Genomic DNA, 13,242 nt, shown 5'->3' on the forward strand with positions numbered 1-13,242 from the left:
TTTTTAGGGGAAATTGGATTTTTGTTTTAGTGTGACTGAATCCCATAGAGAGGCTGCCTACGTATCCTTTCAGAATCAAGTCGAACGTAGTTCAGGAAAATATTTTGTTTTTTCTTCATTTCATTTTTTTTTCATTTTCATTTTTTTGTTACAAACGTCGTCGAGTTCAAAAGAGGGTAATGAAAGAAAGGTAACCGGCTCAAAGGGTTAGCAAAATGTTGGAGTGCTTGGGGTAGCGAGAATGAAAGCCTTCGTTATCCCAATCAGATAATGCTATTGCTGCAGAAGGATTAGACATAGTACCTTTTGACTGCATCCGCATTTATGGCTGTTTCAGGGTCATTTCCTTCAATGTCTCCCAGATAAAGTGCCCCTTCTGGCAACAATTTTCTAATAATGTATGGACCTTTCCAATTAGGAGCAAATTTTCCTTTTGCTTCCTGATGATGGGGCAGAATACGCCTTAAAACGAGTTGCCCCACTTCAAAGTTTCTAGGTCGTACTTTCTTGTTGTAGACACGGGCCATTCTTTATTGATACAACTGCCCGTGGCAGACTATGACCATATGCTTTTCATCGATCAGGGTTAATTGTTCCAAACGGGTTTTGACTCACTCATTGTCTTTAATTTCAGCTTTAACAATGATCCGGAGAGAAGGGATTTCAACTTCCGCAGGTATTACGGCTTCAGTGCCATAAACCAAAAGGTACGGGGTTGCTCCGACCGATGTGCGTACAGTTGTACGGTACCCCAACAATGCGATAGGCAACTTTTCATGCCACTGTCTGGAACTTTGAATCATTTTCCTTAAAATCTTTTTGTTGTTCTTGTTTGCTGCTTCGATGGCACCATTGGGTTTAGGCCGATAAGGAGTAGAGTTCCAATGCATTATCTTGAATTGTTCGCATATCTCCCCCATCAAATGACTATTCAAGTTTCCAGCATTATCTGTGATGATAGTTGTAGGAATACCAAAACGGCAGATAAGATTGGAGTGCACGAAATCTACCACAACTTTCTTGGTGACAGATTTGAGAGTGATTGCTTCAACCCACTTCGTGAAATAATTGATGGCGACCAATATGAATTTGTGCCCATTTGAGACTTTTGGCTCAATTGGCCCAATGACGTCCATGCCCCAGGCAACGAATGGACAAGGCGCTGATATGGGATGCAGTTATGTGGGCGGTGCATGAATCAAATCACCGTGCACCTGACATTGGTGACATTTTTGTACGAACCTGAAGCAGTCTTTTTCCATAGTCATCCAGTAATAACCCCCTCGAAGGATTTTCTTTGCCAAAACATACTCGTTCATGTGGGGCCCGCACACTCTTGCATGTACTTCATACATGATCTTTCCGGTTTTTTTGGCATCAACACATCTTAATAAGTTGAGATCCGGAGTCCGTTTGTACAAGACATCCCCGCTCAAGAAGAAACCACTTGCGTGCCGTCTAATGGTTCTCTTTTGGTCTCCACTAGTGTGCTCGGGGTATTCTTTAGTTTTTAGAAATCTTTTGATGTCATGATACCATGGCTGAATATTTGGTTCTGCCTCAACCGTATTACAGTAACCATGCCTTTCTGGGATTTGGATTTCCAGGGGATCAATGTGGGCATTGCCCGGGTATGGCAGTATTGAGGCTAAAGTAGCAAGTGCATCAGCTAGTTCATTGTGACAACAAGGGGTGTATCTGAACTCTATTGACTTGAATCGCTTGCTAAGATCTTCCACATATTGCCTGTAGGGAATAAGTTTGACATCTCGAGTCTCCCTTTCCCCTTGGGCTTGGCGGATAATCTGGTCCGAATCTCCCATGATTAACAATTCTTTGACATCTTGGTCAATTTCCATGTTCATACCCATAATGCAGGCTTCATACTCGGCAGTGTTGTTTGTGTAGAGAAACAGAAGTCGGGCTGTGGCTGGATAATGCTGACAAGTGAGTGAGATCAAGATTGCCCCAATTCCAACACCTTTTGCATTTACCACTCCATCAAAGAACATTTTCCAAGCATTGGTATCTTCGGATATCGCCTCAACTGAATTTACCTCTTCATCCGGGAAGTAGGTGCTCAAAGGTTGCCATTCATCGTCAACCGGGTTTTCAGCCAAATGATCCGCTAAAGCCTGGGCTTTCTTTACCGTGTGGGTGACATAGACTATGTAAAATTCAGTGAGAAGGATTTGCCACTTTTCCAACCTTCCTGTAGGCATTGGTTTCTGGAATATGTACTTCAAAGTGTCTAGCCTGGTAATGAGGTAGGTGGTGTAGGCCAACAAATAGTGCCTCAGCTTCTGAGCAACCCAGGTCAGAGCACAGCAAGTCCTCTCCAACAAGGTATATTTAGCTTCGTAGCTTGTGAACTTTTTTCTCAAATAGTAGATTGCTTGTTATTTCCTCCCGATCACGTCATGTTGCCCGAGGACACATCCAAAAAAAATTTCCAAGACTATCAAATACAAGAACAGAGGCCTTCTCGGTTCGGGTGGGACCAAGACTGGCGGTTTCGACAAGTATTCTTTGATTTTGTCACAAGATTCTTGACACTCGTCTATCCATTTAATTGCTACATCTTTCTTCAGCAGCTTGAAGATGGGGTCACATGTAGACGTCAACTGGGCAATGAATCGGCTGATGTAGTTCAATCTTCCTAGCAAGCTCATGACATCTTTCTTGGTTCTTGGAGGAGGAAAATCCCGAATAGACTTTATCTTTGTTGGATATAACTCGATGCCCCTCCGGCTGACTATGAATCCCAAAAGTTTGCCAAATGGGACCCCAAATGCACATTTGGCTGGGTTAGCTTCAAATCATATTTGCGTAGCTGCTCAAACAATTTTCTCAAGTCCCGAACATGGTCGTCTTGGGTCTTGGACTTAATGATCACATCGTCCACATACACCTCTATCTCTTAGTGCATCATGTCATGAAAAATGTCAGTCATGGCCCTCATGAAGGTTGCCCTGGCGTTCTTCAGACCAAAAGGCATGACCCTGTAACAATATGTTCCGCAGGGTGTGGTAAAAGTTATCTTTTCTGCATCCTCTTCATCAATCAACACCTGGTGATATCCTGTGTAGCAATCCACGAAGGACTGTATCTCATGTTTAGCGCAGCTATCAACAAGGATGTGGATGTTTGGCAAAGGGAATTATCCTTAGGACTTGCTTTGTTTAGATCTCTGTAATCCATGCACACCCGGGTTTTCCCGTCTTTCTTTGGCACTGGAACTGCATTGGCTAGCCATGTGGTGTACCGAACCACTCGGATCACCCCCGCTTTCAACAGTTTTGTGACTTCTTCTTTAATCTTGTCACTGATATCAGCTTTGAACTTTCTTTTCTTTTGCTGGATAGGGGGATAATCGGGATAAGTTGGCAACTTATGACCAACCAAGTCAACACTTAGTCTTGGTATGTCATCGTATGACCAAGCAAACACATCTTTGAACTCGAACAAGAGTTGGACTAATGTGTCCCGGGTTTTCTCATCTGCATGAATGCTTATCTTGGTTTCCCTGACTTCTTCAGAACTACCCAAATTAACTAGCTCAGTATCATTTAAGTTCTACTTAGGTTTATTCTCAAATTGTTCCAATTCTCGGTTTATTTCCCTAAAAGCCTCTTCTTCATCGTATTCCAGTTCTTGGTTCATTATTTCACTATTAGACAGCGTGTTTGAATCTGGGCATGAAGTCCGCGAGCATGTCATGTTATTTAAAGCCGCATTATTAGAACTGAAAGAATAAATAGAAGAAAAAAATAACAAAAATCATAAAGGATAAAGAAAGATGAACGATGAAATATTGATTTCATTTCTTTGAAATTGAAGATAACAGGGTTTACATTGGAAATTAAAGATAGGAAACTAAAGAAAACATCCGAGTTACGCCCTAAAATAACTCGCAATGCAGAAAAAGTAGCAGGACTGGACTACCGAGATTCCCGCCTGATTAGGATGGAGTAGCCTTCCAATTTTGCAGTTTGGCACTCGGTCCCATGTATAGCACCTCGGCGGTGCTTGAGCCTTTCCCTGGTTGGACCATGTGAACTTCATATAGCATTTGCCTCATAGCCCCACAGATTTTTTCAATTTCCTCAGCCGTAAAGTCCTCGTCTTCCTCTTCCTCATTATATTTAGGCTCGACAAATGTCCTATAAAGATGCGGGATCGGCTGAGGCAAGACCCAACCGTTGTTCTTTCTTTTACCCGCCCATTTTCCATCAGATGATGTAGGTTGGAAATCTACCCCAAAGAACTTCTCACTAGCAGTCAAGGTAATAGGTTCAGCGATTCCTTGCAATGATTTCCCGAGCCCCTTCCCAGGTTCGTAGCCATGTCTGATCATTTCTTTGGCCACCATAATTGATGCATTTGAAAGAAAGGGTTTAGGGCAAGGGTTTCCCTCTTCACACTGGTCTGCGACCACAATCTCAAAAGCCTGATAAACTATATGTTCACTTCCTTCTCTAGTTTCAAGACAAGGGACTAACGGGTCCCGATAAATCGATTGCTCATCTTCCCCGTGAACTACAATCTCCTGATCTTCATGTTTGAACTTCACCATCTGGTGGAGAGTAGAAGGCACAACCCATGATGCGTGAATCCACGGCCTTCCCAAAAGGAAATTATAGAAAGTATCCATGTCCAAAACTTGGAAGGTCACTTCGAAGTCCATCGGGCCGATAGTCAGAATCAGATCAATCTCGCCTATTGTATCTCTCTTTATGCCGTCAAAAGCATGCATACAGACGTTGTTGGGTCTGATTCTCTCAGTGCCGATTTTCATACGTTGTAGAGTTGAGAGTGGGCAAATATCTACCCCAGAACCACCATCTAGCATGACCCTTTTCACATAATACCCTTCGCATTTAACTATCAGGTGAAGGGCTTTGTTGTGTGCAGCCCCTTCTGGGGGAAAATCATTCTTGCTGAATGAGATTTGATTGATTGCAAAAAATCTTTCTGCTATCCTCTCTAACTGTTCTACAGTGGTTTCAACAGGTACATGTGCTTTGTTGAGAGTTTTGATCAACACTTTTTGATGTTCAGTAGAGTTCATTAGGAGAGACAAAAGAGAGACTTGAGCAGGAGACTTTTGAAGTTGGTCAATTATCTCGTAGTCTGCCATTTTCATTTTCTAGAAGAATGCCTCTGCTTCTTCAGCACTCACTGGCTTCTTAGATGGGAAACGCTTCTTCGTGGCATTATTCACTTCCTCCAGATTGAGGTACTTCTCAGCCGGGTTATTTTCCTTAACTTCTCCCGAGATCTCTTTGCCTTTGTAAGTTACTACTGATTTGTTATAGTTCCATGGCACAACGGTGGGATCTGTCATGGGCCTTTGTGGCGCGCGACCAATAACCATGGGCTCATTCAGCCTTGGTGGAATTATCGGCCCCCGCACTACATAAGTTCCCTTGGGCACATACATTTGACCTCTCTTATTTAGCTCAAACCTTCTAGGAGGACTCAACGGCATCTGTTCTTTCTTGCGGCCTCGAGGAACATAGAGAATGACATATTTGGAGGGCGCTGCACTGGTTTCTGCTTCCACTTTCTTTTCTGTCTTCTGAGTGGTGATTTGACTTTTCTTATCTTCCTTGTCTTGTTTCGCGACAACTTTTGGTTTCTTTTCCACATCAGCTATGGCAATGATGGCTTTTAGAGCTGGATCAAATTCTCTATCTTCAAAGATCATCCCAATAACCGGCCTATTATTGTGAGCCGGTAGTGGATTGTTGGTTACATTAGGAACATCTTCGTCCCTTAGCACTATTTTTTTTGTTCTATCAGATCTTCCACAACCCTCTTCAAGGTCCAAAAATTATCTATATCATGCCCTACTTCCCCTGAATGATAGGCACACTGGTTCTAGGTTGGTAAGAGGGTGACTCTGGGTTTTGCCTATTCGGGGGTACGGGTTGCAACAAACCCATTTGGACCAATTTGGGGAATAGGCTAGAATAAGACTCACTAATGGGTGTGAAGTTTGTTTTCCTTGGCGGCTCCCATGCATGGGCATTGTAGGGGAAGTTATTTTATGGAGGTCAGGGATTGTAGTGAGTTTGGTAAGGAGGTTGATTTCTGGGAAATGGAGCTCGGTTCTGATTAAATTGTTGTTGTGGCCTGACTTAGGGTTGGGCATTCATCACTATGTAGGGCTGGGGAGCATAAGCCACATCCTGGTGGGGATAGTAGTGTTGTGGGGTTCTTTCATAGAAAAGAGATCTGGGTGGACGGGGTTTTCTTGCACTTGAAGTTTCCATTGCTGCTTCTTCCTTCTTCTTTCGATTTGCTACTCCTCCAGATTTCTTGGGAGGTGGCCTTTATAGCAGACTGACTCAAGATTCATCCTGTTTTCAACCATTTCACCGATCTTGATGGCCTCGGCAAATGGCTTACCCATCGCAGACATCATGTTTTGAAAATAGTCAGCCTCTTGGGCTTGAAGGAAGATTGTGACCATTTCAATTTCGTCCATTGGAGGCTTTAACCTGGAGGCTTGCTCACGCCATTTAACAGCATACTCTCAGAAACTTTTCGAGGACTTTTTCTTTAGATTTGTCAATGAGTTACTGTCAGGGGCAATGTCGATGTTATACTGAAATTGCCTGACAAAGTCTCGAGCCAGGTCATCCCAGATGTGCCAACGGGATATATCTTGGTTTATATACCATTCAGAAGCAATGTTGATCAAGCTCTCTCCAAAGTAGGCCATGAGGAGTTTTTTCTTTCCACCTGCTCCCCGTAGTTGGTTGCAGTACCTTTTGAGGTGGGCAAGGGGATCCCCATGCCCATCATATTTTTCAAACTTCGGGGTTTTGAATCCCAAAGAAAGATGCACGTGAGGGAACATACACAAGTCGGCATAGAATACACTTTTCTGTCCACTCAGACCATGTATGTTTTTGAGACTCTGCTCCATGTTTTTCATCTTTCTGTCAATCTCCTTTTGCTCAAGGGTTTTTGTGGTTTTCTTTTGCCCTGAGGTAAACTCGTACCGAGGCAGCTGAGGGTAAGCACTAGTAGTAAACTGGGTAGGTTCTAGAGGGAAATATGGTGCTTGAATTGTGAAGGAAGATGGCTCGAAGCTAGGCCTAGGTAAAGCAGGTGGTGACGTAGCTGAACAAGGTGGAGCAGTGAATATGTTTGAAGCCGCATCTGAAGTTAACACCGGGGGGTGAGCCTCAGAAGGTGTTCCCGCATAGTGGGCGGAAATGGTAGGATATCCCAGTGGGGTATTTGGATAATTTATGGGGGTGTTGGAAGTCCCACTTGCCCTGGGAAAAAGCTCGGGAAATCCAGGGATTGCACTTGGTGGTTCTTTTCCATTTGCCCAGGCGTCCCACATTTCCATCATGCGAAGATGTAGAATTGTGTTTTCCTCGGCAACTGCTGATTCTGAAGTTGGGATGGCCGAGATCGGACTATCATCCGAAATAGGAACTGTTGGCAGAGGAATTTGTGAAGACATTTCAACGCTTTCTTTCGACCTCATGAAGTATGGATGCGAAGACAGACTACCACAAAACCAACCACCTTACTATAAAACCTGGGCTTAACAGTAGACAACACACTAGTCAGTTTGGAGCAAAATAACACATAGGTAATCGCACGTTGCGGTGTGATGCACCTATACAGTTAAATGTATTTCTACATGTTTCGCAGCGGTTGCATGTTTCATCCCGGCTTTGCTTACTTTTCCCAATTTGTTTTTCTTTCCACTTTGGCTTTTTGTGCTTCTGTTCTCATTTTCCGCTCTTTTCTTCCATCTCTTTCCTTGCTCTTTTTTTTTCATTTTCCTTTTTATTTTTCTCTGTTTCTCTTTTCTTTCTTTTTGGGTTTTCTTTTCGGTTCTTTCTTTTCACATCCCTCTCTTATTGGAGTTATTTACAAAAATCATGACCGGATCCGATGAGGATTGCCTACGTATCAGGACGATGTGTGAATCTGATCATTACGTAGTTCAGGAAAATAAATGCGGAAAACATTTTTTGGGAATTTTTTATTTTCATAAAAAAAACTCTTACACCTTTCTATTACAAAAGACTTCAAACTACTCATTTTCTTGGAATTTTTAAAACTACAAACAGACTCGAAATACACTTTAAACTAACAACTGAAATACATACTGGATAAATGAAAAATCATGAATGCGTCAATGCTTCAACTCCTGGGGCCCGTGGGACATCATTCGATCTTGCCACAGGCCTACATGCAAGATCCCCTTGGAGCAGCTCCAAATCACTCATTATCTGGAGGACGAATGTCATTACTGCAGCGAAGAAAGTGGTTTAAGTCATGTCCTCGCAGGCGTAGCATTTCATGATGATTTAGTCGGCAATGGCTCTAACCCTATCTCGGACAATACCCTTTTCTTGAAGCAAGCGCCCGATTTACTGATTCCGGGCTTCTAACACCTGAGTGTCATGTTGGCTTTGATTCTGCAACTGTTGCAGGTTTTTGTCCATCTGAACCATCAGAGCATAATAATGTTCCCTATCGGTTTTAAAATTCCTAGCCTGTTTGTCTGCCTCATTTTCAAGGGTGGTCAGCATTCTCTTTAGATTGGTGATTTTCCTATCATATTTTCTTTTCATTTGTTGCACAAATTGTGCCTGCCCTTCTGCTTTCTTGGCCAATTGTGCTCTAACTCTTGCCAAACTGCTTTCAGATTTTTCTAGATCATTTCCATACTCACATATTTTGTTCCTAAGGCAATTAATGAGTTTTTCATCTGCTTGGCTTCTTTCCGAATTCCTTGCAGCTATCTTAAACCTTTGGATCAGGGCCCGGAGGATTTCATTTTTTTGGGCTAACTTTTTCTTCTCACCCTCATCTGCAGCGGCTTGCATATCACTAGCAAACTTGAGGTCTCTGATCTGTCCTTCTAACCTGCTTATGGCGGCCCAATATTCATTTTCTTTTTCCAACCACTCCCACTGTTCTTGTGATGCTTCGACAAACTCCTGGAGGTGGGGTCTTTTAGCTGGCCTTCCAAACTCAACTTCCCTTTTGTACCAAGCGAGGTAACCGGGCGAGACTTCACCTTGGGATAAATAACGCACTCGAGTATTTGCTGTTTGATATTGGCATTACTCCAAATCCGGCGAACTACTTTTTCATAAAACTGTCCATCAAGACGAATCTCGACCACATGGCGGCTAAGGTCTTCATCCTTGGGCAATATTTGAAATCTCCCTAACTGTCTCAAAACCCAGTATGGGGCATAAGGTTGGATACTTCCGAGACCCATCAGGAGGAAGTGAGGCCTGATGGCTGGCATGTATATGATTTCATCCACCGGAAGCCACCTGAACGTCCATTCTATTTGATTTGCAGTGATAGAGCGGAGACATGATATCCATTTTGTGACCCATTCTGGCATGCTAAACCCGTCGACCCTTGTATAAAACTCCTCTATACAGCTTTTCCCTGTCGACCCATAGTTCATGTATTGAGGACGATGACATAGATGTTCAACCATCCACATTTGTAGCAACAAGTTTCACCCTTCAAAAACATCTCCTCCGGCTTTGCAAGCTGTGAGAGCTCAGAAGATTTTAGACACTATCATGGGTGCGAGGATGCTTTTGGCCTGAGTAAGCAGAGTGTTGACGACCCCAGATATCCGTATATTGATATTCCCATCTTTCCTGGTAAACACTAGAAGACCCAAAAATACCACCATAAAAGCAAAGCACATGTGTTCTTCCCATTTTAGGCGATTCCCTTTGCTGCAAATTTTGCTTTTTGGATTGTTAAACCCTCCTTTGTGTCTGTATCGCTGGTATATAAACTACGAAGTGGAAAACCAGCTGCCAAATCTGGGTAATGAACCCCCTGCTTATCTTTAGGAAATCTAAAAACATGTGTGCAGCGATGACTCTTGGAGCAATCAAATACTTGTGTCTCAGAGGAACTTCAGTGCTCCCAATATATCAGGCTATTTCTTCCAAAGTGGGTGTGAGTTCAAAGTCCGAGAAGTGAAACACGTTGTGAGCTGGGTCCCAAAACATAACCAGTGCCTTTTATTATGTCTCCTCTAGGCCTGATTTTCAATAACTCGATGAGACACCCCAAGTAGAGATTGACCCTATCTTGTCTTGATTCACCTAGATCTTTCCACCACATATACAGCTCCAAAGGAATTTTGGTCATGATTGTTATTGGTAAATTTTGACTCGTGCTCATTCTGCACATTTAAATTAAAGTGTTTCATTTAAAACAAAATAAATTTTCATTTAAATAACGCAACTACTTTTGCAAATACGTCCCTTCAGCACTTCGAGAGGGGAAGATTCTAGGGTTGTGCTTGCTTGGTAGCCAAAAATTTGAAAAAGGGCTGTAAGTAGTTATTCCTGCAAAAATATCCTTCCAGCGTCCTTTTGGGGATATTCGACTATTTTAGACAAGAATGACACTACCTAATTTTATTTAAGACAAAATAAACAACAATTCATTTTTTGGGTTATTTTGCAAAAATGGAGTTGAGCCCGATGGGGATTGCCTATGTATATCACATCCAGTGAGAATCAAACTTGCATAGTTCAGTCAGATTTGACAAAATAAAAACAAAATCAACTATTTTTAAAACAAAATTTTCTTTTTTTTTCTCTTTGTTTTTCAAAATTTCGGCAGAGTTTCAGTATATTTTGGACATCGGTTTTTCAAAAACAGACAATTATCTCTCTTAGCCCTCACATTGATTTTCTTTTCCCTAAATTTTCTCCTATTATTCGATAAGCCGGTCAACATGCAAATCCAAACCAAATAAATGCATAAGTAGCAAGTAGGATGCATCAGGATGGTCTTTTCATTTCGGGTACACCTGTCCTAGACAGACCTAACCTCTTTGTTAAGTCTCCAAAGCAAAATGCATGTGATGCAAACAAACGTTCCTACTAGGGATCCGACATGAGGCTGAGTTATTCTAAGCTAAAAACCTTGGTATATTGTTTTAGACTTGTGTACTCGAGCGGACAACTCGAGCCAAGGAGGGGGCTACGTACCGGGAACCAAAAGGGCATCCGGCTTTGTAACTTGTCTGAGCCTCTTTATTATTTCAAGGTATGACACTAATAGAAAGAGGAGTCACGCCAGCGTGCACATCCCTGAAGATGTGAAGAGAAGGGTTTCGTAGTAGTTATATACAGTTCAAATAATATCAGAGCAGTAAAAACGGCATTTAGCACATTAGGCTCAACATGTAATAAAATCTGATAAAACCCAAATATAACAGTTATTCTAAGCTCGAATTCTTGAACTCTAAACTAGAGATTCTTGGTTTGATTCCCCAGCAGAGTCGCCAGAGCTGTCACACTCCTTTTTTACCCACCCGAGAGGTATACAATGGAGTTTTTCCAATTCAAGTGACAATATTCAAAATGGGATTAATTATTAAATTTAGAGTCGCCACTTGGGATAGTTTATTTGGTGTTCTAAACACCGTTTATTTTAAATCCCAAATCGAGAAAATTTCGACTTTCCTTTTGAAGTCTGCGAACCAGAAATTCTGAATAAGGAATTCTGTTAATCCGAGAGAAGGTGTTAGGCACCGCCGGATTCTGTGGTTCTAGCACAGTCACTTAACTATTATAGTTGGCCTATTATCTGACTTTAATACATGTTTTAACCTATAGTTCAATTTTAGCTTTACAACCGCATTTTATTTAATTATTTTTAGGAAAGATTCAACGTTATCTAAAACATGTCTTGAACTACGTCCCATAAATGCACTCGCAGTCCACGACATATTTTATCTAACGTTGTTCAGATTTAGATTGGGTCACATAAATGCACACCCGAGTTTAGGAAAGTAATTTTAATTACATGCCTAAAGCAACTACGCATTTTCAAATTTGCGAGAGCCATAGAAATTTAACTAAATGGCATGCCTCGATTTCTAAGGATTAAAATATTAATTAAGCGAGGGCCATGCATTTTGAGGTTTTGTTTGGCGCAGCACACCTCGATTCCAATTTTAAAGGGAACTTGAACTAAACTTTGAAGGGCCATAAACTATGTCTTACTAATATGGCATGCCTCCAATCTACTTTTAAAAGTCCAACTAATTAATTAAGGAAATTTAAAATAATTCTCACTACTTTTCAAGCTAAATGTTCTAACCAATTTTAGTTTAATGGACTAGCATCAGAGGCAGACGGGTGAATGAACTTAGATTAACAATAGTTAAAGAGAAATTTTGGGCTGGAATAACTGGCCCAAAATACCAAAGGACACGGCTTGCCTCAAATCCAGGCCTAACGTGAGGCCCAAATCTTTTAGAGCTAAATGTCAAAAGGGCGCGGGACTCGAATTCGAGTCCCCAAGCACTCAACAAAAAAGAATCGGAAGTCGAATGTATGGACATGAAACAACAGGGTTTTTAACAATACACAACAATTGACAATCATACTCCCATCAATCTTCAGCTGATTTTGAAAGGCAGTAGCGAGATTTAAACTTCAATTAAACATCTTTCATCATATATGATAGCAGCTTGACCTTATGAGACGATATGTGAATACTTCTACATTTAAACATTATAACCATTCATCCAATCAATTTTATTATCAGAACACGACCAACCTTCAATTCCAATTTCCTCATGATATTTGACAGGATCTCAAGATACATGCATCTACTTATTAAGCATGGATTCAACATGAATATAACTTAAATAGGCTGACTGTCGATCTAGAAAACGTCCAGTAATTAAACCCATGAAGTCAAGTGCTATTTATGTGCCACAGGCATGCTATAACAATTCACATATCAACTCAACATAATTGAATGCAGAAATCTAGCTACTGACTTGACTAAGCAAATTGTTAATCAAGTTTCATAATTGTCCAAAGTTAGATACAATAACAAGGCTCACTATCCAAAACAAAACTTAACTAGACAATATAACACACCAGGTTACTAAAAATGAAACATAATATCAAAAGAAATACGACTGAATCACAAATAAAACTAATACTATGCTTTAAACTTCTGGTTTTCATTTCATTCTTTAAATCTAACTTCACAATTAATAAAGCCCAAGAGTATGTACCTGGGAATTAAAAGAGAAAACAAAAATAAAAATCAAACCAAACTAACCTAACGATTCCAAACAAAATTAAAGAAGCTAATAATTAACCGTTAAACTAAATTAAAAGAAATACATGCGGAGATGATTTTGAGAAAACAGAAGAAAAAGAAGAAAACAAAAGAAGATATGAA

The 13,242-nt window shown here is 41.1% G+C and overlaps 2 protein-coding genes across 2 annotated transcripts; both read right to left on the minus strand.

The window, feature by feature from the left end:
* Positions 1-290: 290 nt before the first annotated feature.
* Positions 291-2,222, minus strand: LOC138873841 (uncharacterized). The gene is made up of 2 exons (XM_070152324.1): positions 1,243-2,222; positions 291-390 (listed from the first exon to the last, which is right to left on the minus strand). Exons 1-2 carry the CDS (start codon positions 2,220-2,222, stop codon positions 291-293), a joined length of 1,080 nt encoding a protein of 359 aa, XP_070008425.1.
* Positions 2,223-3,063: 841 nt separating this feature from the next.
* Positions 3,064-5,140, minus strand: LOC138873845 (uncharacterized). The gene is made up of 2 exons (XM_070152328.1): positions 4,019-5,140; positions 3,064-3,576 (listed from the first exon to the last, which is right to left on the minus strand). Exons 1-2 carry the CDS (start codon positions 5,138-5,140, stop codon positions 3,064-3,066), a joined length of 1,635 nt encoding a protein of 544 aa, XP_070008429.1.
* Between the last annotated feature and the right edge of the window lie 8,102 nt (positions 5,141-13,242).

The sequence above is a fragment of the Nicotiana sylvestris genome, chromosome 1 (genome assembly GCF_000393655.2).
Source record: "Nicotiana sylvestris chromosome 1, ASM39365v2, whole genome shotgun sequence".
NCBI lineage: Eukaryota > Viridiplantae > Streptophyta > Magnoliopsida > Solanales > Solanaceae > Nicotiana > Nicotiana sylvestris.

Excerpts from the sequence above, each read along its gene's own strand:
- LOC138873845 (XM_070152328.1), bottom strand. The coding sequence starts at position 5,140 with ATGGCAGACTACGAGATAATTGACCAACTTCAAAAGTCTCCTGCTCAA. Across the intron at positions 3,577-4,018 it reads AAGGCTCAAGCACCGCCGAG|AACTTAAATGATACTGAGCT; the intron begins GTGCTATACATG and ends AAACCTAAGTAG.
- LOC138873841 (XM_070152324.1), bottom strand. The coding sequence starts at position 2,222 with ATGCCTACAGGAAGGTTGGAAAAGTGGCAAATCCTTCTCACTGAATTT. Across the intron at positions 391-1,242 it reads ATGGAAAAAGACTGCTTCAG|AAAATTGTTGCCAGAAGGGG; the intron begins GTTCGTACAAAA and ends ATACATTATTAG.